The sequence below is a fragment of the Prionailurus viverrinus genome, chromosome B3 (genome assembly GCF_022837055.1).
Source record: "Prionailurus viverrinus isolate Anna chromosome B3, UM_Priviv_1.0, whole genome shotgun sequence".
NCBI classification, from domain to species: domain Eukaryota; kingdom Metazoa; phylum Chordata; class Mammalia; order Carnivora; family Felidae; genus Prionailurus; species Prionailurus viverrinus.
Genome location: NC_062566.1, coordinates 27,687,880 through 27,711,123, shown reverse-complemented (window position 1 = coordinate 27,711,123; position 23,244 = coordinate 27,687,880). Strand labels below are relative to the sequence as shown.

At 54.6% G+C, this 23,244-nt stretch overlaps 1 protein-coding gene across 3 annotated transcripts in view; it reads left to right on the top strand.

Moving 5' to 3' along the window:
* Positions 1 to 21,891, top strand: part of CD276 (CD276 molecule) — a 28,239-nt gene extending 6,348 nt beyond the window's left edge. The window contains exons 2-10 of one of the 3 annotated variants that reach the window (XM_047863698.1): positions 7,439 to 7,577; positions 10,094 to 10,432; positions 10,639 to 10,953; positions 11,568 to 11,906; positions 12,113 to 12,409; positions 15,711 to 15,845; positions 16,752 to 16,793; positions 18,247 to 18,282; positions 20,498 to 21,891. In XM_047863698.1, coding sequence (XP_047719654.1) covers positions 7,493 to 7,577; positions 10,094 to 10,432; positions 10,639 to 10,953; positions 11,568 to 11,906; positions 12,113 to 12,409; positions 15,711 to 15,845; positions 16,752 to 16,793; positions 18,247 to 18,282; positions 20,498 to 20,739 — 1,830 coding nt within the window. In that variant the 5' untranslated portion in view covers positions 7,439 to 7,492 and the 3' untranslated portion in view covers positions 20,740 to 21,891. Of the gene's footprint in view, positions 1 to 7,438; positions 7,578 to 10,093; positions 10,433 to 10,638; positions 10,954 to 11,567; positions 11,907 to 12,112; positions 12,410 to 15,710; positions 15,846 to 16,751; positions 16,794 to 18,246; positions 18,283 to 20,367 lie in introns of all 3 variants that reach the window. The other 2 variants (XM_047863699.1, XM_047863700.1) reach the window with 2 other exon arrangements.
* The last annotated feature ends 1,353 nt before the right edge of the window (positions 21,892 to 23,244 follow it).

The window sequence follows — 23,244 nt, the reverse complement described above, 5'->3', positions numbered from 1 at the left end:
GGCGTCTTTGAGACTGGAGCTAGTGGATCTGTAATCCAGTTCCTACAAACTGCAGCCCGTGGGCCAAATCTTCTGCTGCTTGTTTTGTATAGCCCACAGCTAAGAATGGTTTTTACATTTGTCATGGTTGAAAAAAAAAATCATGTGATTCATGAAAATAACATGCAATTCAAATCTGGGTGTCCATAAATAAAGTTCTGTTGGAACACAGCTCTGCTCATTCATATATACATTGTCTATGACTGTTTCCCTGTACAATGGCAGAGTTGAGTAGTTGTGACAGATATCAGATGGCCTGCAAAGCCTAAAATATTTACTATCTGGACCTTTACAGAAAGAGTCTTTTCCACTAGCTCCAGCAGAACAGCTCTGGGAAGTCTGATGGGGTGTGGTTTGGCTCATAGGCCTGTTCCAGAGCCAATCACTGAGGGTTCTCCAATGAGTCAGTTCTGGACACCCGCTGAGGCCCCACGCTGGGGGTCAGTCCCACCAGCACCACATGGACTAGGTTCCCTGCAGGACAGGGGAGCCTTGTTATTAGAAGGAGCCAGTGTAGAACAAGAGAGAAGCACTCTAGAATGAAGGATGCGGAGGAAAGTGACAAAGAGTATCAAGACTGACTACTGAAGGCAGAGAAGGTCTGCTCAGTATCTATTTTGTTTCTTTGTCAAAGAAGGAAGTTGCAGAAGCTGTGAAGAAGGTGTTCAGGCCAGGTGGGGAGGTGATAATCTGCTTCACATGGATTTATCTTCTGGCCCCTGTGACTGTCCGACCTGGTGCTGAGTGAACTTGGAGATAAGGTAGCTGAGAAGCTGTCCGGGAGATTTCAGGACAACTGGAGTAGACAGAGGGGGTGGGGGTCATAGCCTTCTACGGTTTCCCACAATGTACAGAATCAATCCTTAACCACCCCCCGACCACCTCCCCTGCCCCGTCTCCTGGCAGCCATTCCTCAGAGCCCCTGTCTTCTCAGAGGGTGCTGCGGGGGCCCACTCTTTGCTCAAGCTGCCAGACTGCTGAAATGTCTCCTCCTCGGAACCTCCCCACCCCTCCAGGGAACTGCTGGACCCTCCACCCCCATAGTACTTCTTCATGTTTGTTGCATGAATGGAGAAGTGAATGCCAGGACGCCTGAGATGAGCAGATGGCCAGTTTTAGGGGAGAGAAGGCCAATTATGGGAACAACAGATTGGTGATCGTGTCCTTCACCCCTGACAAAATCCTGGAACCAGTCATTAATCGAGCACTTGAAGAGGAGTACATCTTCTTCAAATGAGCCTTTTTTTTTTTTTCCTGGTTCTCCGCATTTGACCGGTCCTCTGCCAGAAGTAGTGACACCTTGCGGATAGGACATGTGATGGGCAGCTGGGTAGGAAGACTCCTAATCTCAGAGCCCTGAATAGTGGATGGACGTTGATCCAGGGACAGAACCTAGTGCTGCGGGGTCTTCCTGTTCCTGTCCTCTTCCTGAGGACCTTGATGACACGAGGAACAAAGCACGGAGAAGAGAGCAATTTTGGGGGGGTGACGTTCATTTTTCTTGTTCTCATCCACCAAAAAATTATCGATTGCTTTCTGCGTACCAGGAACTGTCAAAACAGTACTTGAAAAGATCACGATGGTTACACAACACTGTGACTGTATTTCACACCACCGAACTGTACATTCAAAATGGTCAAACTGGTAAACCTCACGTTCCTTACCTTTTGCCACAATTTGAAAGAGAAGATCGTGGCAGTTGGAGTGATGGACTCAGCTTAGCTGGCTGAAAGGTAACGGGAACCCGAATGAAACATCCCATAAAGTTCCACCCCTTCCCCAAGTCCGTCAGAAGAGGATGGCAGAGATGAGAATCAGCAGCAATGTGACTAAATGGCTTCCGGTCATTGGCCACAACTTGGCCTCTGTTATTTTGGGTCATACTGGTGAATAATATTGCATGGCTGCCCAGTGTGAGCTCGTCAAGGGAGAAGAAGATCTAAAACTTGCAGGGAGGAGGCAGACTTGTTCTACAAGGTCAAAGGAGGACTGTATGGGAGACAGATTTGGGCTCAGGATAGGGCAGAGCTTTCTACCAGTGACAGCTGCCCCCAAACCAGCGGACTTCTTTGGGAGGTAGTGGGTGCCCATCACTGGAGGGGGCAAATGGGTCATGAGGGTGGCCAGAGAGAGGTTCCCTGTTCTGATACCTGACCATTAACTTCTGCAGTTTCTCCAGAATTTGTTGGGGGACCTGTTCTCTTTCCAAAATCTTCTTCAATGATCCCAACTTTGGCTCCCATCCCTGTGAGCGCGTGGGTATCTCCCTGTCCTGTTCTGAGTTCCAGCTCTGTGTGTCCAGGAGTCCATGTGACATTTGGCACGGATGACCTGTAGCTCAAGCCCAGTGGGCAGCTTCCTCTTAAACATGCTTCATTTCCAGGTCTCCCCATCTTACGATGGGTGCGCACATGTGCCCATTTGTTCAAGCCTTCAGGATGTCCTTGCCTCTTTCGGCCCCTCCTTCCCATACACACAATCCCCAAGCCAGGTCACATCTACCCTTGAAATATCTCCTGAGCTGGGCCCAGGCATCATTAAGTGACTGAAATGACACAGTGTCCAGTTCGTATTTTGAAACACCTATTTTAGATGTGGGTTCCTTTTGCTGCTCTGAGCAGTGGCAATTTTCATGGGGTGGGAAGAGCTGGGAGAGAAGGATGGAAAGGAGGGGAGGGATGGCTCCTTAAATTAGTCACTTCAGATGCTGTTAAGAAAGACCCAAAATAACAGTGACGCTAGAGTAGATGCTTATTCTCACCCATGTGACAGTCCGGGTATGTCCAGGGCTGATACTGCAGCCCCTCAGGGGGCCTTGCGTCTTGCTGTTCTGAAGTCCCCAGAGCGTTGCCTTTGGCAGCGTGGCCTCAGATGGCCACCCCAGCTGTTTCAGCTAGTGGGAAAGGGGAGGAGAAAAGAGAGGGTATGCGCCCTCTGTTTAAGGGTGTGACCCAGACGTTGCACACATCAGTTCCTCTCTTACCCTGTTAGCCGGAAGATGGTCACACGGACACACGTTTCCCCTGCAAGGCAGGCTGGGCTCTGTAGTCTTTAGCTGAGTGGCCACGTGCCGAATTCAAAATTCTACAGAGAAGGAGAGTAGGTATAGGGGGAAACTGGTGGTTTCCACTGCAGTCATTTTGTACATTTCAATGTGACCTGCGTGGTAGTTAACTAAACTGGCTATACCTCAAGGATACGGTACGTGCAAGTTTAACGTACTGATCGAGTTCCACGAGGGTCCAGCAAAGCATTTGTCGTACTTTGTTTTTAAGGTTATTTATTCCTTTTGAGAGAGGGGGGGTGGTATGCGTGTGGTAAGGGGCATAGAGAGAGGGAGAGAGAATCCCAAGCAGGCTCTGTGCTGTCCGCGCAGAGCCCGACATGGGGCTCAATCCCACAAACCGTGAGATCATGACCTGAGCTGAAGTCAAGAATTGGGTGCTCTGCCAACTGAGCCCCCCGGGCGGTGCCAGCAAAGCATCTCTTTTATACGTAGGAATACTGAATTTAGACAGGGGAAGTCATCTGCTAAAAACTGCACAGCAGTGTCAGAGCTGAGAGCAGAACACCGAACTTGGAACTCATTTCCTACTATTTCAAAGGGTTCTGGGCACATAGGCAGTGCCAGGAGGACAGGTCACTTGGGGCTGGGGAGGAGCTACCCTTCCCAGCCTGTCTACCTGGGGAGCTGCTCGTCATTTTTCAGGACTCACCTTTAGGGTTATTACGTCTCTGAGGTGCTTCCAAGTAGTTCTTACGGTGTCTTAAGTAATATACTATATTGAAGTGCAGTGATTTACATGCACTTCCCTATTGGAATGCAGGCTCCTTGAGGACAGACACAGCTTAGTCATCTCTCTGTCCCCAGATCTGGTAGGCCTGCCTACCAGGTACTCAGTGAGTGGTTAAATGCACTACTGAATATACAAATGAATGTATATTCAAGGAGTCCTTCAACTGCAGATAATAAAAACTTAGCTGAAAGTAGCTTGAGTAAAAAAAAGAAGAAAAAAGAATGACTCAAGTATCTGGGCAGTCTAGGTGTGCTTCAGGCATAGCTTGATCCAGGTGCTAAACTGCTGTTTTCAGAAGCTCTGCCTCTGTGCTATGCTGGTTAGCACAGATTGACACTAGTTATGCGGTTTGACTCTTCTTGCCCTCTTGGTGGGAAGCATTGTCCAAGTGGCCCCTGCAGAGATTGGGAGGAGGCAGGGGGTTAAGAGAGTATGGGGTGGTCATAGTGGGGGCAAGGAGTTCCTCTTGAGCATCCCTAGGTTCGGGGTATCTTGTTTTTGGTTTTGGCTTAATGGGGGCATATCTTGGGTCCTCTCTTGGGAGCTTCCCTGTGGCCACACCTCTGCTGGGGTTGGATGAACTTGCTGTACTGTCAGGCCAAGGGTGGGCTGGTCCCCTCAGTCCTGCTTCTCCGGGAAAGCCAAGGCACTCTGTGTTCTTTCCTGGCAGGGCTCCTTGGAGTTCCCACACTGGGCTGAGACTGGGATGAAGGAAGAGGAGGAGGGAGGGCTGGCTGGTGACTCATGGGGAGGGGTGGCGCATGCTGACTCCAGGGCCCGTCCTGCCAGGGGATGAGAATTCCCCTTTGTAGAGAAGGTGGGCAGGGCTGTGCAAATGCAGCATGCGATCTGTGCGTCTCCATGAGGCTCTGAGACAGGGGCAGCCGTCTCTCCCAATGGGCGGTGATTGGCTTTCTGTTCCCAGGCCAAGCCCCCATTCCCTGTGTGGCACCTTGTCTCAGAGATGCATTTCTCCCTCGGGCCCTCAGCCCCTAGGGGCCCAGCTGTTGGGGTAGGAGCCTCTTGGTGCTGTGGAATTCTCAGGTCATCTTGGTTTTAGACTGTCGTCAGGCTTTTCCCAAGGGTAAACCATGAGGGTGGGAACTTCCCTGGGTTCAGAATCTAGGAAGGTAATCAAGGTGGGCAAGCCCAATGCCCACCCCTGGAAAGCCTCTCATTCTCCCTCTGGAGTGAAGGACAGCTTGGCCCTTGGAGAGCTCTGATAGGTCTGATTAGGAGAGAGGTGCTCCCTGACCTCCCCTACCCAGGAATGGCAGGCATTCCCAAGAGACCCTGGCTTAATGTCTGGAGACTTCATAAGAAAGGTGTTGAGTGCCAGGCAGAGCAAAGTGGCTTTATTTCAGTGGTAAGTGGGGAGCCATGAAAGGTTCTTGAGCATGGGCAAGGATGTGAGCAGATTCCTGTCTTAGGTCTTTTTTTTTTTTTTTTTTAATTTTTTTTTTCAACGTTTTTAAATTTATTTTTGGGACAGAGAGAGACAGAGCATGAACGGGGGAGGGGCAGAGAGAGAGGGAGACACAGAATCAGAAACAGGCTCCAGGCTCCGAGCCATCAGCCCAGAGCCTGACGCGGGGCTCGAACTCACGGACCGCGAGATCGTGTGTCTTAGGTCTTGAGAGCAGACATCGTAGACAATGAGGTTGGTGGGGGCAGAGCAGAGATAGCAGGGCCAGTGAGGAAGGGCACAGGTGGGTCAGAGGAGTGCTGACCCCATGAGTCAGGGTGGGAGTGGCAGGCATAAACAGAGAGGGAACTGGCCTGGGAAGAACAGATAGGCCTTGGTTTTGTCTGGGGGTGAAAGAGAGGAAGGGGGCCTTGGTATCTGGAAGCTTCTTAATCCTTAGTCCCTGGTTCTTCCTTGGGGGTGGGGGTGGGGAGCAGTGCGGGAGGCCGCCGCCTGCTAGCTTTTCCTGTGGCCCGTGGTTGCCCTTGTCAGCAGGATGTGGTGCCCGCCAAGGGTGCCTTTATGAATGAGCGAGAAGGCTGCTGACTCAGCAGGCGGCGAGGCTTTGAGGCTGCCAGGTTTGGACCGGAAGTGTCTGGGAAGGAAGTAGCTGCTCAGGGCTTCCCCGCTGTGGACAGCTGGGGTGGGGGGTGGGGGGGCAGGATGCACCCGGTTTGGCTGAGGGACTCCCTCAGACCAGCTGCCTGGTGTGTGTTGGGGGGAAGGGTGGGGGGGGGAGGTGCTTGGCTGGAACTGGAAGGCCTGAGGCCAGGTCCCTTGTGACCCGCATGATGCTGACAGCTGTGGGTGAGATTTGCTCCTTGGGAGAGGCAGAAAGGTGTGGCAGGAGGCTGGGCACCCGGACCCTCCTCATCTGGGCTCACTGGCAAATTATATCACACTAACAAAGTCCCCTCACTTGTATGGGCTTTATTTATTTATTTTTTTTCTCTTGCCAAATGGGACCGAGTCAACTCCCCCCTCTCCCTGGGTGGTTGTGAGAATGTGAAATCGTTTGTGTTCCTGTTGAACAGTGTTGGATAGACCGAATCCACACTCGTTATGTGGCCCGATAGGACGTGGCATGAACAATCAGGCAGCAGCTGTGGGACAGGGTAGAGGTGGGTACGGCCTGCCCAAGTGAGACACCGTGGGGGGCAGCCAGGATTGGGAGCACGGCTGGGCCCAGGGAGGTCTGGGCGTCTCTGGCTCAGGTCTCACCTGTGACCACACACATACCTCGCACTCAGTCCTGACTTCAGCCTCTGGGGTCCACCCCAGGCCTGGCCTCTTCCATTTCCGATTGGTCTCAGTAACTCAGTAAAGAGTGCCAAACTAGCAAATATGCTCTCTCTTGGGCCCCCTGTGCTTACACCAGCTGCCTCCTAGAACTCTCCCCTGAAGTTTCTGCACAAACGTTGCTAACTTCACACACCATACAGCGGATGCCTCCATGTTCTGTCTCAGCGACCGTCTCGCCTGCTCACCGGGCTCAAAACTGTGGCTGCTCTGACGGCTCCCTTCCGGCTCCCTTCCTCTCTCCCCACGTCCTCCACTGCTGTTGTTTTCACCCAGACCTGCTTTATCTCTTCTCATTTATCCTGTACATGCTATCAGCGTCATTTTTATGGAGCACAGCTCTGACCATATCCTTTCTCCTGTTCCAGAACCTTCAGTGGCTCCCAGTTGCCTTCAGGATAAATTTCAGAACTTTCAGCTTATCTCTATGTCTGGCTCCAGCCTCAGCCCTTACTCTCCCCACCAGCTGTTGTCTAGAGCCACACTGAGCCAAACTGATTTGTGCACATTCTTGCCCTGGGCCGGCCAGCCTTGCCTCTACTTGCCACCTTGCCTGTCTTCCTGATAGTTCATACCAACATCTTAGTTCTGAAACGGTGGGTCCCAGCTGCCCCCATGTACCCTGGTCTAGCCTCCCCAGTGACTCAGTGAGTGCCCTCTTGCCAGCATCTCTCAAAAAATCCCTCAAGTGGGGAGCCTTGTAGGGTGTGGAGGGAGGACCTGCCAATGGGCAATCGAAGCCTTCCAGGAGCTTCCAGGTCCAGGGGGCGTGAGGTGAGGGAGGGCCTGGGGAGGACCGTTGGTTGGAGACAAAGACCTCACTTCCTCTTCCTCGCAGGCAGGGGCAGCCTTCCACTACGGAGAGCCCAGCTGTCAGCTGCCTCTCAGGAAGATGCTGTGTCGCTGGGCCAGCGCGGGTGTGGGTGTGCGTGTGCGTTTGGCCACAGCCCTGGCAGTGCTGTGGGTCTGCGTCACAGGTGAGGGGAGCAGTGTGGGGACCGGATGGGCGGAGGGCACCCACACCCACCAGGGCTTCTTCTAAGCCTCTGTCTAGCAGGGATGGGGAGGGTTTTGGCGAACGTCCTCCCAATCTCCCCTGTGCCCTGGCCGCACGCCTTTCCATCCCTGGGATTCAACAGGCAACTTACTTTGCATTTGTTGGCCTGTCTCCTCTTCTGTAAACCGGTGATGTGAGCACTAACATGTTTCTTGAGCACGCAGTGTGTGTTCGTTCCCTCCTGAGGGCCTTTGCATGTACTGTTCCCTCTGGCTGGAATTTTCTGTCCCCAGACATTTGCACGACTTGATCCTTTATTTTGTTCAGGTCTTTGCTCCTATGTCACCTCCTCCGCAAAGCTTTCTTGGCTACCTTGTGTGAAATAGCACAACATCTCTCCCTGTCCTCAACTGCGGCATGCTTCTTCCCAGCCTTTTCCTCCACCTGACATGTTATAGGTTTACCTGCTTATTGCCTGCTCTGCTCAAAGAGCAAGGTCTATCCCCAGGGCCGGGATTGGTGCAGCCACACGGTAGGTGCTCAGTCACCACGTTGAATAAATGATGTAAATCTTCCCACACGGCTCTTGGCACAGAGTCAGCATTCAACAATGGCATTACTTTTAATAACCACATCCTCAGATTTGAAATCCTTAGCCTCTGGCACAGGGAGAGACTGCCTCCTTCCGCCATAGGGGAAGACAAAGCTGAGTGTCTCGTGCCACCTGCTGGTCATAAAGAGGAAACAATTCTGGGGTCCCGGCTGCTCTGATTTCTTTAGAGAAAGAGCTTTATCTGGGTGATTCCTCAGGTTTCATCCCCAAATGCCCCTTCCACGGGGCACCAGTTGGAGAGCTGGCCTGGGGCTGGGATTGCAGCAAGAGATCCAGGGCCAGGTTAAGACCTTGAGAGATCTCTACACACTACAAAGATTATGATCCCCTCGTCCTGTGTATAATTCGCAATAAAAATACTAACCGTAAAGTGTTATTTTTCTAAATGCAAGAAACCTTTAATGGGTGCTATATCCCAGTCAGCCTTGGGGCATGACTCCTTGATCCTCACACTTTTTGAGCGTGCCTGCTTCGCTGGTGTCCGTCTTACAAGGACCACTGAAATAGTCCATTCTCCACAGAGGAGCCAGAGGGAGTTGTAAGCATTATTATAGCCAGATTATGCTGATTAACACCTTCCCTGCCACCCCGTGACTTCCCATTACATGTAGCAAACCTAAATTCTTTACTGGTCTTACAAAGCTCTCCCATCCAGACTCTCCTGCCACACCGGACAGCTACCTGATATTTTCACATAGGGAGCTGAATCTTGCCTCAGAGCTTCCGTACCCACTGTTCTGTCTAGCTGGAACACACTTACAATAGCTCTTTTTTTTTTTTTTAATGTTCATGTATTTATTTTTGAGAGAGAGGGAGAGAGAGAGAGGTCATGCGCAGGGGAAGGACAGAGAGAGAGGGAAACAGAAGATCCCAAGCAGGCTCCACACTGCGAGCCCAGAGCCAGACTTGGGGCTTGAAGCCACGAACCGTGAGATCATGACCTGAGCCGACTTCAAGGGTCAGATGCCCAATTGACTGAGTCACCCAGGCGCCCTGACACTAGCTTTTTGTATATCAAGCTCTTTTTCATTCCCTTTAAATCTCAACTTAATATCCTTTTAGTGAGAATGTATCTTTCCTGTATAAAAGCTAATCATGTTTTTTATGAAAAAAAAAAAAAAAACAATGAAAAAGTACTTGTTATCCTTTCTCATCCAGAGAAAACCACTATTTAAAAAATTTTTTTTACATTTATTTTTGAGAGACAGAGACAGAGCACAAGTGGGGGAGGGGCGGAGAGAGAAGGAGACTCAGAATCTGAAGCAGGCTCCAGGCTCCCGGCTGTCAGCACCGAACCCAAGGCAGGGCTCGAACCCACAAACCGCGAGATCGTGACCTGAGCTGAAGTCAGACACTCAACCGACTGAGCCACCCAGGTGCCCGAGAGAAAACCACTATTAACATTTGATATACACTCTCCTTTCTGATTAATAAAGATAATATATACTTATGAGAAAATGCGGCTAGCTCAGACAGTATAAAGTACCTGTCAAATTTTTGAAAAGCTACCACCTCTAATCCTTCGGGGTATGGATGAGCCAACAAGGAGCGAAACAAGGACCTGCGGCTTTCCTACTCCTAATCCCACGCTAATGAGAACTTGTCTTAGTTTGACCCTCTCTCCCATTAAAAGGTAAGCTCTGTAAGGGTGTGACCTTGGTCTTCTTCTCTGTTGCATTTCTAACCCTTATGTTTGACAAATAGTAGGTGCTTACTATATAGTCTCGCTGACTGAATGGGGACCACAGATAATAAAGTTACTTTGGGTCTCAGGCCTTAACGGAGGGTTGGACCGGCCTGGGGTTAACATGGAAGCTGGAGGAGAGCTAGGGAGGCTCCCAGTGTCCACACCCTTCCTCACTGCCCCACCCCACTGCCCCCAGGCGCACTGGAGGTCCAGGTCCCCGAAGACCCCGTGGTGGCCCTGGTGGGCACCGATGCCACCCTGCGCTGCTCCTTCTCACCCGAGCCCGGCTTCAGCCTGGCGCAGCTCAAGCTCATCTGGCAGCTGACGGACACCAAACAGCTGGTGCACAGCTTCTCCGAGGGCCGGGACCAGGGCAGCGCCTATGCCAACCGCACCGCGCTCTTCCCCGACCTGCTGGCGCAGGGCAACGCGTCCCTGAGGCTGCAGCGAGTGCGGGTAGCTGATGAGGGCAGCTTCACCTGCTTTGTGAGCATCCGGGACTTCGGCAGCGCTGCAGTCAGCCTGCAGGTGGCGGGTGAGCGCCGGGAGGGGGCGCCCTCCCCTGGATGCACGCCTCACTTCCCGCCGCCCCTTACCTCTTGTGCCATCACGAACCCCATACATAACTCAAGCCCCATTAATGACCCCTGTTCCTCCAGGTGCCCTATCCTGCACCGCGGACCCCCATCCCCATCCTTGCCTTACCTCGACCTCTGCCCTCTGCCCTCTGTCCCACTCCAGCTCCTTACTCGAAGCCCAGCATGACCCTGGAGCCCAACAAGGACCTGCGGCCCGGGGACATGGTGACCATCACGTGCTCCAGCTACCGGGGCTACCCGGAGGCCGAGGTGTTCTGGCAGGACGGGCAGGGTGCGCCCCTGACCGGCAACGTGACCACGTCGCAGATGGCCAATGAGCAGGGCTTATTCGACGTGCGGAGTGTCCTGAGGGTGGTGCTGGGCGCCAATGGCACCTACAGCTGCCTGGTGCGCAACCCTGTGCTGCAGCAGGACGCTCATGGCTCCGTCACCATCACGCCCCAGAGAAGCCCCACAGGTCTTTGGTTTTGGTTTTGGGTTTCGTTTGCTTAAATCTCCCGTGGGGGCGGGAGGTTTGGGTCCTATCAGCAGGGGCTGCAGGATTTGAATCTCGCTCCCTGTCTTCAGTCTCCCAGAACAGTGGCATTCTTGTAATGATAACAGGAAAGATAAACAGGATGGGGAGGCGGGGAAACTCACGTTGGTGGTGGGGGGTGAGGACAACGACCACAGGCATTCTACCGCTCTCCGGGTTTCCTGACTCCAAGGCTCAGGAAACCTCTGGAAAGGATGGAGAAGCATTCAGATCTCAGCAGAGAGCGTACGGATAGGAGAGGGAAACGGGTCCATCTCAGGGGAGGGGGGTTGTGCTAGGGTTGGATGCTGCCCTAGGACTGGCCCCCAGGGACAGGCATTATCAGGCCAAGGCCAAGCTGCTGTGATTCTTGTCATAAGATTAGGGTGACTCCACGTCTGGGAATCTGGAAACTCAATCTGCTTTTGGGTCTGGAGAGAAACTGGGAAGATGGACCAGGAACTGGGAGTTAATAGAGGAGGAGATCTGTGAGGCTGTGGGCTGGTACCCCGGCTCGTCCCCGCCCCTCCTTACCGCCTACCCAACCTCGCCCCCAGGCGCCGTGGAGGTCCAGGTCCCCGAAGACCCCGTGGTGGCCCTGGTGGGCACCGATGCCACCCTGCGCTGCTCCTTCTCACCCGAGCCCGGCTTCAGCCTGGCGCAGCTCAACCTCATCTGGCAGCTGACGGACACCAAACAGCTGGTGCACAGCTTCTCCGAGGGCCGGGACCAGGGCAGCGCCTATGCCAACCGCACCGCGCTCTTCCCCGACCTGCTGGCGCAGGGCAACGCGTCCCTGAAGCTGCAGCGAGTGCGGGTAGCTGATGAGGGCAGCTTCACCTGCTTTGTGAGCATCCGGGACTTCGGCAGCGCTGCAGTCAGCCTGCAGGTGGCGGGTGAGCGCCGGGAGGGGGCGCCCTCCCCTGGATGCACGCCTCACTTCCAGCCGCCCCTTACCTCTTGTGCCATCACGAACCCCATACATAACTCAAGCCCCATTAATGACCCCTGTTCCTCCAGGTGCCCTATCCTGCACCGCGGACCCCCATCCCCATCCTTGCCTTACCTCGACCTCTGCCCTCTGCCCTCTGTCCCACTCCAGCTCCTTACTCGAAGCCCAGCATGACCCTGGAGCCCAACAAGGACCTGCGGCCCGGGGACATGGTGACCATCACGTGCTCCAGCTACCGGGGCTACCCGGAGGCCGAGGTGTTCTGGCAGGACGGGCAGGGTGCGCCCCTGACCGGCAACGTGACCACGTCGCAGATGGCCAATGAGCAGGGCTTATTCGACGTGCGGAGTGTCCTGAGGGTGGTGCTGGGCGCCAATGGCACCTACAGCTGCCTGGTGCGCAACCCTGTGCTGCAGCAGGACGCTCATGGCTCCGTCACCATCACAGGTAGGTAGTGGGCAGATGAACAGATGGGGAGGATGGAGGGAGCCGCTGCCTTTTTTTCTAGATTGAGAGCTGCAATTTAGGTAGGTTTGGGTGGTCAGAAGCCTTTTTAAAAACATTCTCGTACATTTCAGCTGTCTCAAATTCTTCACCAAGAAGTCCTTAGGGGACTTTCTTTAACGAGCTGATAAAAGCCATTTGTAATATTCGCCCTCCTAAGAACGCCTTAGGTTCTTACATGGGGGAGGGAGTAGCTGCCTGGAATCTGGAGGTGTGAGTGGGAGCTCCAGAGCAGACACAAGGCATGGCGAGGCAGGGCGATGGGAAGGTGTTGCTGTGATCTGAGGCCCTGAGGGACAGCTGGGCCTGTCCAGGTGGTCAGTCCCCCACACCCCATCCGTGGCAGCTCTTGCACACGGGAGCTCTCAACCCAGGCAGCAGTTGTGGGTGGGGCGGAAATCTCTGCTGCCCCCATGTGGTCAAACACCAGATTGATGCCGCCCTCTTGGGGATTCCCTCTATCTGGTTGGGGTTTTGTTTGGGGTCCGAGCCCAAACGCCCTCCCTTTCTGTAGTGTCCACATCAGTGGGTGCTCCTTGTGTCTCGGGGTGTGATGAGGGGGCCTCCCCACATACTCTGGTGTCAGGATAGCAGGTTCTGTCTGTCTAGTTGTCCTCTTTTCCCTTCCCATGACTTTCCCTTGCCTGGTGTGTTTCCAGAGAAGATAAGAAATACCAGGTAGAGTGAGGTCAACGGAGAAAGTGAAGCTTTCTGAGAAAGGAGTCAGGAGTCAGAATGGGCTGGAGCAGGGGCGCCTGGGTGGCGCAGTCGGTTAAGCGTCCGACTTCAGCCAGGTCACGATCTCGCGGTCCGTGAGTTCGAGCCCCGCGTCAGGCTCTGGGCTGATGGCTCAGAGCCTGGAGCCTGTTTCCGATTCTGTGTCTCCCTCTCTCTCTGTCCCTCCCCCGTTCATGCTCTGTCTCTCTCTGTCCCAAAAATAAATAAATGTTGAAAAAAAAAAAAAAAAAGAATGGGCTGGAGCAGTCAGGAGAGGTCTCCAGGGACAGGCAGGAGTTGAGAGGGTCTTGAAGGATTGGTGGACTTTGATAATTGGCACACTGGGCTGAACTGGATATTTGCCACGCTGTGCAGAAAGGGTCTATGGGTGTAAGTGGAACTGTAGGGAGAATGCTTAGCCCACCTAGGAGGGGGAAAAAAACCTTTATTTTAAACTTTAGTAGGTAACGTTGAGAGTGCTTTTATTTCAGAGATGAGGAAACCAAAGCCCAGCGAGGAGAGAGAACTTTCCCAAGTCTACAGACTGGCAAAGTGGCTCTATTTGGGGGGGTCAGGCACCTCTTTGAAAATTGGATACATGATAAACACAATAGTTTGCATTGACGTTTAGAGGGTGCATGGCCCCTCTAAACTCATCCATGGGGTCTGTGGCCCTTGACTCCAGCATTCTTCGGTGAGCAGATGAGCCAGGACCAGAATCCAACCTTTAGCCTCTCAGCCTAATTTTCTCTTCTCCCCACCACCCAGCCTCCTGGTTTTGTAAGAGCAGGTCTGGCCTACTTTGGAGCCCTTGGCCTGTATTTCACTTCAGGCAGCTTTGTGCCTTGTAAAACATTCTGGGATTCAGGCTGTCAGTCCTCCAGCCTGGTCTCTCCCACACCTGCTGGAGGTTAGTGAAGTCGAATGTGCTGTGCATGGAGGGGGCTTTATGGAGCAAGCACTGGAAATGGAACCTCAACACCCAGGTCTGAGCCCTGCTCTTTACGGTTTGAGTGAGGGCATGTCTGACCTGTGTTCCAGGCACTGACACCAGTCAGGGGGTGAACGTAGAAAGGGGTCCTCCCCTCTCCTTGGTATTTCTGTGGCTCTGTGCCCTCCTTTGCTACAGGAGCCCCGCTGAGGATCCCCAGGGGTTTCCTTCCCAGGCTTCGTGGACTAGCCTTCCTGGCCCTGCATGTCAGCTGCTGCCCTCTCCTGCTCTCCTGGGTGATGTGTCCCTTTGCTTGCAATGTCCTGAGTGTCAGCTCTGCCAGCCATGCCGGCCGAAGGGAACATCTGCTGCACATGCCTGTGTCCCTGCCAGGGCCTCTGCTCGCTGAAGGTCCTCCTGGCACGGCTCTTTGCAATGACAGTGACTTCTGCAGAACCAGCTGGCCCCCCAAGACTGCCGATGCCCTGGGCGCTCAGGGTCTCCAGAGACCAGAGGAAAGAAGCTCTGTCTTTTGTTAGATTTGATGTCCCCAAGGCTTCTGCCCAGGACCCAGCACGGGCCCAGGGCCTGGGCGGATGGCTGGCGTGCTCAGAACAGCTGCTGGGGCTGACCCAGGTGCGGGCGCCTCAAGCCCTTCCCTCTGCTGCGAGATAGCTCACAGGAGGGCCCCCACGCTTCCCAGAAACATTCCCCTGGCAAGTCTCCTCCTCTTGGGTAAACCCAGAACCCTCACTGGGCACCCTCAGTTCCCACCCCCATCTATGTGCAGGGCTCCCCCAACACTTTCTGTAAAGGGCTGGATAGTAAATATTTTAGGCTTTGTGGGCCACGTACAATCTCTGTTGCTGCTGCTGCTGCTGCTTTTCCTTCCCCTTCTGCGCCTCCTGTTTCTTTTTTTGTAACCCTTTGCAAATATAAAAACTATTATTAGCCCACAGCCTGTACAAACACAGACCACAGGCCAGATCTGGCTCGCAGACCATGATTTGCCGACTCCTGATCTGTAGGATGGGGCATATCACCAGGTGGGGTTGGAACAGTCAGGGAGGGTCCTCCTGAGGAGGGGAATCTTAAACTAGGTGAGAGTTTGGCAGCACTTTTTAAGGTAGGGGAACCTGACAGCAGTGGTGTGGAGGCTGGAAGGAACCAGTTGTCTGTGCAGAGAATGGTCAGGACACCAGCTCGGCTGGAGCAGAGGTTCCTGGAGTGGAATTGGAAAGGAAGGCTGGGGGAGGGTAAGCGGTAGCCACGTGATAGAGGTCCTCCAGAAGGTTGAAGCATTATTCAAGTGTCAGTGGGGAGCCGTAGAAGGTTCTAGAGCATCATCAACTTCAGACTCTTCAACCCTGCCGGGGTTGAAGCATTTGCACACCAGCCATGGCTGTGTCAGGGTTTGGATGTGTCTCAGTGTGTGGGGAAGGGGCGTGGGGACTGAAATGAGGTCTCTTCATAGTGCTGGAGCCCAGCAAGGGTGGGAGCTCCCTTCATACCTTGTGGCCCTGGGGTGTGCTGTGCTCAGGGCCATGGGTGCTGGGCATGACCGTCTCTTCCCATTCTCCCCACTTCCCCTCCCAGGGCAGCCCATGACATTCCCTCCCGAGGCCCTGTGGGTGACCGTGGGGCTCTCTGTCTGCCTTGTCGCCCTGCTGGTGGCCCTGGCCTTCGTGTGCTGGAGAAAGATCAAGCAGAGCTGTGAGGAGGAGAATGCAGGTGAGCGAGAGAGAGTGTGTGCATGCACACACGTGTCTTTGGGCATGTGGGTGTGTCTGTGACATCAACAAGCGGGTCGCTTCCTAGTGACAGAATGAGCATGAGTGTGCCCATGGGGTCGGACTGCACGCGTGCGACCTTGAGGCTGAATATGGCTTGTGTGTGTGAACAGGTGCAAGCCTGCCTCTCAGGGTGGGAATATGGCAGGCTGAGCGTGGGTGTGAGTGGGACTGGAAGAGAGTGGTGGGGACTTGTGGGGCTCAAGTGCAATGGTGAGGGTGGAGGTCATATGAGCGTGTCTGCGAGTGACGGTGTGGGTGTAGAGCGTGAAAGTTTAGTGACACGTGCGTGAATGCTGCATGGCTTCGGGTCTCACTGTGCGAGGGTGTGTCCGCCTCCTGGTGGGCAGAGTCTGAAGCAGCTGCCGTTAGCTAGGCTGGGGTCAGTGTGGGTTGACTTTGGTGACCGGCAGGTGGTGAGTTGGCATTGGTAGATAGGTGGTTTGAGCTGGGCCGGTAAGTATGACCACTCAGGTGCATGGTGGGAGGTGAGCACACACCGGTGAGTGGGGTTTTGGTGCCGGCTGGTGGCACGTGGGTACGCACAGGCTTCCGGGGCGACCGTGAACGTAGACGGCGAGAGGTGGGAGCTGGCTGGGCATTGGGAGGGAGGGTGCAGATGTGGAGGAGGAGGGACAGACAGGTGGGTGGTGCTTATGTTGGAGGCTGGTGGTGGACGGGCTTGGCGAGTGAATGGATGGGGGAGTGATGGGGTGGGTGGGTGGGTGGGTGGAGGGGTGAGAGGAAGGTGCTTGGCTGGGTGAGCGGTGGGCGCTCTCAGATGGGGAAGTGCAGTAGTGACAGTGGGTGGCGAAGGTCTCTTGTTCGCTGAGTCCTTGTCTTCCAGGTGCCGAGGACCAGGACGGGGATGGAGAAGGATCCAAAACAGGTGAGTCTGAGCTTAGAGCTGGCCTTATTGGCTGAGAGGACACAGGGACAGGATGAGGACTCTAGGACCTGGAGGAGCCACATTCACTTGAGGTTTGATGAAGTGTCTCGTGGACTGTGGCCTCCTACCCAGGTGAGTCTGGTCTTCGCTTAGCGTTAGGCCTGGATCTGGATTTCCCTAGACTCCCTCCCAGGGGCTGCTGCATCTTTCCTGCCTGCCTTGCCTTTCTACCAGGGCCAGGTCCCCTCTGAGTGACCCTGCGCCGTGGGGTCTGGTGGCTTCCTAGCAGCAGAGTGAGGACTCAAGAGAAGGGCATCCTGGGTTGAAGTTCCAGCTCCAGCCTGTAGGCTGGGTGGCCTTGAGCAAGTCACTTTGCTTCTCCGGGCCTCCGTTTCTCCATCTCTGAGTCTTGGTTTCCTCCTAATGACTGCCTCCCTTCATAGGTTGTGTGGGTTAATTAAATGAGATAACGTATGTAAAGGGCCTAGTGCCATACCTGCTGCCTGGTAAGTGCTCTCGATATCTTGGAGTCGCGTTAGTCGGCAAACAGTTTAAGATAGTCCCATTCTGGTTAGAGGCTGTGCGACTTCGGGCAAAGTGCTTTGCTGCTCTGGGCTTCAGTTTCCCATCTGTAAAGTGTTATCCCGACGCTGCCTTGATGGCACCAGAGGGCTGTTCTGAAGCTCTTTCAAGTGACCAGACACATAGGTGGTCTGCAAAGGGGATGGGGCTTTGGGGACACAGACCTGGAGCCCAGGTTGGGGCCGGTGCCGAGGCACTGGTGTTTCGTGGCCCCCGCAGGCCTCACCGCCCTCCCTTCTGGGGCTCCTGGCTGGGAGAGGCAGGTTCCCGCTGAATCATTTGGGCTGGTGCCAGTTGACACCGGTCCCCTCCCCACCCCCGAGGAAGGAAGAGCAGGAGACGGACACCTGGGGACTGCCGCAAATTATGCCAATTAATTTTCTGCCTTTGGTGTGGAGACAGCCCTGGGATCAGGCCTCATTTTTCTTGCTCAGAGGCAGATGTAGTTGAGAGAGGGAGGGGTGGGGAGAAGAGGGTGGCCTAGAGATTTGTTCGGTGTCAGGTCTGCATGACCCCAGGCCCACCTGGGATCGTCTGCAGCCTCCTGTAGCTTCTTACTTGGCCCTTATTTGCAGGGCAAACTCGGTGTCCTTCCACGTCTCCAGCTCACTGGAGGGCAGGGTGGCTGTTCCCATTGTATAGATGGAGAAAACGGAGGCCCAGACAGGAGTGACAGGCTACAGAGCAGAGCCAGGGCTCGGGACAGTGGCCTAAGACCCTCCCCTGGTGCTGGGACGTGGCCCTCATCCTCCCAGCTTCTCCCAGTCATCCAGGCCCGCCTTCTTCCCCAGCTCTCGTCCCTCTGCGGGACCCCGTCCCCCCGCCCCTTCCCGTGGTTCCCCCTCACCATGTGCCCCTTCCTTTTTTGCAGCCCTGCGGCCTCTGAAACACTCGGAAAGCAAAGAAGGTAAAGACACGTGGTGCTTGAGAACATGTGTCTGTGTGTTTGCACATCTGTGTGTAGGAGGCTGGGGGAGGGTCCTTGGTGGTGGGGGTGGTGATCACCTTTTCACCACCTGGTGACCTGAGGCTCCCTCCCTGGGGGAGCAGCCTTGACTCCCCGCTGGTGCAACGGCAGCAGGCAGAGTAACCGAGGTCCCGGCTGCTCTAATAGGTTGCAGATATGACAGAGGCATCACAACGACACGAATTTATTTCTCTCTCCTGTAACAGTCTAAGCATTAGGTGATCGTAAGGCCACTGATGTCCTGGAGCCAGGTTCCATTTGTTGGTGTCTGCCTCCTTCCTCGCGGAGTTTCCACCCCGGTTCCGAGGCTGCTCCAGCTCCTGTGGCCCCGCGCCCCTCCCCTCCGGAAGGGGAAAGAGGAAAGGGAGGAAGGTTTTTTCCCTAGGGCTTGACTAGAAATAGCTCCTGTTACTCTGGTTTACATCCATCGATCAGAGCCTAGTCACACGACGCCTACCTAGCGCAAGAGAGGCTAGGAAATACGGTTTTCAGCCAGGCAGCCATGTTCCTGTTACATGGTAGGTGGTTAATCAATGTTAACAATCATCGTTATTCATATTATACGGCATCAGCGGTTACATCGAGAAGGGGTTGGTTAGAAGTAAGTTTGAGATTCATCCTTACTGAAAGTAACCAACAGCGACATCTGAGTACGTGTGTTTGTGTGGAGATACCCGTGTATCTGTGTGTGTGTCTTGTGAACAGAACGTTCCTTGGTGCAGTATCGCTGTAGATCTGAATGGCTTCCGCCTAAAAGTCCAAGTTGGTTGCTAACAGTTAAAGGAAACTTAAATCTTCTTAAGGGTTCCTTGGTGTCCCTGTCAGGAAATAAACTTTCACTGAGCTCCTGGAGGCTCACCCCTGCATTTAGGGGAGAGGGGAAGGACATAGGCCCTGGAAACTTCCAGAGGCAGGGGGCAATGGGGCCCTCCGAAACCTGCACAAAATACATGTACACGAGGGCCATAGACTCAGACTTCCACGAAAGGCAGTAAGAGGTGTTTAGGAAGGCAGCCTTGTGCAGAAGGTAGATGCCCCTGGGTTGGGAGGGGAGACCTTGGGTCTAGTCTCTGCCTCTGACCTTCCAGGAAGTTTCCTCATCTGCAGAATGAGCCCCTCACTTACAGATGGTTGTGATAGGATTAGGCAGGGTGACAAATGCAAAAGTGCTCTGTCAAGCAAGTCTTTTACATGCTGTAGAATGTTCCATGGCAGTAATGGAGGCCTGTGCTGAGGTACAGAAGGATGGAGATAAGTGATCTGCCTCTCTGTTGTTCTGAACCAAATGAGGCATAGAAGGATCGAGCAGTTGGAGATGAACATGTCAGCCTTGTTCCGGAAGAGAGCTGCAGAATGGCCCGGTCCTGCTCTGAGTGTGGCAGCCTGGCCCCCCAGTCTCTGACCACGCTGGGTGAACCCAGAGGCAGTATCCGGAAGGGAAGACTACTTCCCTGGGACACACGGAGCCCAAAGGGTGGGAGCGGAAGGGTCACACATGCCCTGGTCCTCCTTCTAAGCTCCCCATTCAGGTCGGGGAGTGGGGCGAGGCCAAGGGTGTGAGTCTACTGGGTGCCCCCCATGTAGAGACAAGAGCCAGAGGGAGGGAGGTTCCCCACAGCACTGCTCTTGGGGAGCTCTGTGTGGGAGGGGGAGCTGGGAAGGATTTCTTGCTAGTGGAGGGGAGGGTATGACAGAGGGGGAGAGAAAGGGAGGTGGTGATGGGAGGGGACACGTGTGCCAGGGAGAGGGGACAGTGGATGGGAAGGGTGTGGGGCGGGTAGACTGGGGAAGATTAGGCAGCCTCCTTCAGGCACTTCATGGTCCGTCTGATGCTCAGCTCCCGTGTTGGGGTTGGTCTGGGCCTCCAGGGCAGTGCGTAGCACAGGGAGCTGCTAGTCAGACTGCGGCGGCCACCGCCAGACACACTCCGCACCCAAAAGTGTGTGACCATGTGCCTGGCCCGAGAGCAGAACTCCTGCATTTAATGCCTTTTCCCCTGCTTTTTCTTTCCATCGTGAAATGTAGATGATGGACAAGAAATAGCCTGACGGCGAGCACCAGGGGGCTGCAGCCCCTGCCTGGGGGCTCCCACCTCTGGCTGCACTGGGGCCACGGGGTGAGCCCTGCCTCCGACAGATGCCTCCCACTCTGGCAGGTCCTGCTCACTCTCCAAAGGACAGAGAGACCACCCTGCAGCCTTATTTCTCCGATGGACGTGACTCCCAAGTCATCCTGCTGCCTTATTTCTCCAGTGACATGATACGTAAATCATCCTACTGTCCTATTTCTTATGGACATGACACAGAGACCACCCCGCCACCTTATTTCTCCAACGGATATGCTGCGCGGACCATCTGGCTGCCTTTATGTCTCCAAAGGACTCAGTATTCAGACTGATGCTCTGCCTTCTTTCTCCAAAGACAGGATACACAGTCACCCCCGGCCTTGGTTCTCCAGGGGCCCTGATATACTAGTTATCATTTCTCAGCCTTTTCTTCCACCCACCTGTGAGCCCGTCTGCTCGGACAGGGACCCTGAGCCTTCAGCATCTCCTCGAGTCCAGAGGCGGCTCCCCTCCTGCCCGCCCCTCCTCTGGCCCCAGCGTCGGCCTTTCCCTCCCTCGCTGACTGAAGACAGCGCCCTTCCCCCGGGCCTGTGGAGGCACAGAGGCGCATGTGCTGGGTCACGTGCTGGGACACGTTCGGACCTCCCTTAGCCCAGTCTCTTCCGTGGTGCCGTGGGCTGTGCCCCGTGAGCTCCCCCTCCACGGGAAGCATGTGCTGGTCACACTGGGTCTCCGGGTGTCCGCGTGGGCCCCCTGGGGGTCAGCTTCTATCCCGCTGTTTGCCCCTCCTTTCCTTTGGTTCATCCATTCTAGTAACAGTCACTGAGCCTCCGTGGGGTGTCAGCACTGTGTTAGGTACCTGGGACCCAGCGTGAGAGGACAGGCCCCTTCTCTAAGGAGCTTGCCCTTCAGCTGGGAACTGTCAGGAAACCTGCAACCGCCTGCTATAGCCTGCGGCTCGTGTGGGGGCTCCTGCCCTGCTCTCTACTGTACCCCTTTTCTGTGCCCACAGCTTCCTGGATACCTCACTCCCACCCCCTCCCTAATCCTTACCCAGAGCAGGGGCTGCGGGCAGAAACCTGGAGAGAGGGGCAGAGCCTCTTGCTAGACCTGAGAATCTGATGGTTTCCAAAGTCTTTCCAGGCGTGAGCAGGTGGGCAGGTGGCCATGGCACTCTGGACCCCGAAGAGCAGAGGCCTAAGTGAAGCCTGGGGATGGGGCAGGAGGGCCGCAGGGACACAGCTCTTCCCCTCTCCCTCCCCACCCCCCCGCCCCGACCACGGTGCTATTCTGGGGCTGGGAAGACATCTCCTGGCTTGTCCTTTGCTGGCCTCCAGCCTCCGGAAAACTTCTGATGTCCTCCCGCTGACATTTCTTCCTTCCCCAGGAACGGAAGAGGTGGCATGTCTAATTTAAATGTGGGACTCTGAGGAATTTTGTTAACTGGGGGTGTATTTTGGGAAAAATAAATGGCTTTGTAGAAAGCTTTTTCTCCGAGAAGTGTGTGGAAGCAGGTTGGGCACAGTACTTGGCAGGAAGGATTCCCTCCCGGACATTTGAGGCCAGAGTGGGATGCCTGTATCTCCTCCCTCTCGCCGTCCTTAAACCACTGGATCTCTGTGGCCAGGCAGCCCCTCCCTGGCCTCAGTTTCCTTCTTGGTAAAGTGAAATCTGCTGTCCAGAAAACCAAGCTTTCGGTCAGTGTTTGGGATGCCTCCCACTTCTGGAAGCATCACCTAATTTCTTTGTCTCCAAAGACTCAGCTCTTGGGCTTCTTAAGGGCCACTTCTAGTGCCCCCATTTACAGATGTGGAAGCTGAAATGTGGTAAGAAGCTGATGCCAGGGAAGGAGCTCTGCCTGCTGTTGTTGGCTGACCCCGTGGAATGGGCACCAGACTTGAATCAGAGATCCAGGTCCGGGACCTCCTTCTGCCCTGTGACTCTGAGCAGGAAACTTACCTTCTCTGGACCTTACTTTTCTTGTATGAAAAATAGGCCTGAGGATTTCACCATCTTCTACCTCCAAAGACTGAGAAGAGAGGCAGCAAACAGGTTTCCAGAGGACCGGGTTCCTTTGGGATGTGGGACCCTGCAGGGTCTACTGTGCCCATCTGCCCTTGGGTGACAGGGTCTCAGCACCTGGCCAGCCAGTCATTCCTAGAGCTCCACAGCCCCTGGGGCAGCTGGAGGAACCTGGGCTGGAGGTTAGGACTTGACGTCTGTTCCCAGCTCTACTACTGACTTGTGACAAAGACCTTCATACCTCTGAACCTTAATTTCCTTATCTATGAAGTAGGGTGCTGAGCCCTCCCCTGAAATGCATGTGGCATTCTTCACCAACCAGGGCACCTATTATAAAGTCCGAGGCCCCAGCATTGAGACCGGTCACCTCGTTTGAGGTGAGCACCTCCCACTGCTGGTTCTCGGGTATGTTTTAGCATCAAAAGACTCATACCGGGGCCCTGCCTTTGCCCCTTACTACCCCCTGCATCCTCAAACGTGTTGCTCACCTCACTAGGCTAAATGCTACCTGCAAGGCGGGGACGATGGTAGTTGTTTCACGGGATCTCTCTGAGAGTTGGACAAGACAGTGGGTGAGAAGACACGGCACACTATAAAGCGCTGGGTGCATGTGAGGGGTTATTTTCCTTCCCCCGCGGCCGGGGCTGCAGGCTCTCACTCCCTAGGCGATTTTGCAGACAGGGCACAGTGACCTCAGTTTGCCCATCTGTGAAATAGGCATGGTAACCCGTGCTTTTTCTTTCTGACAGGGGCAGGATAAGCCTCAGACACTGGATCAAGTGCTTGCAGGAGGGAGCCAACAGGGGTGGGGCGTT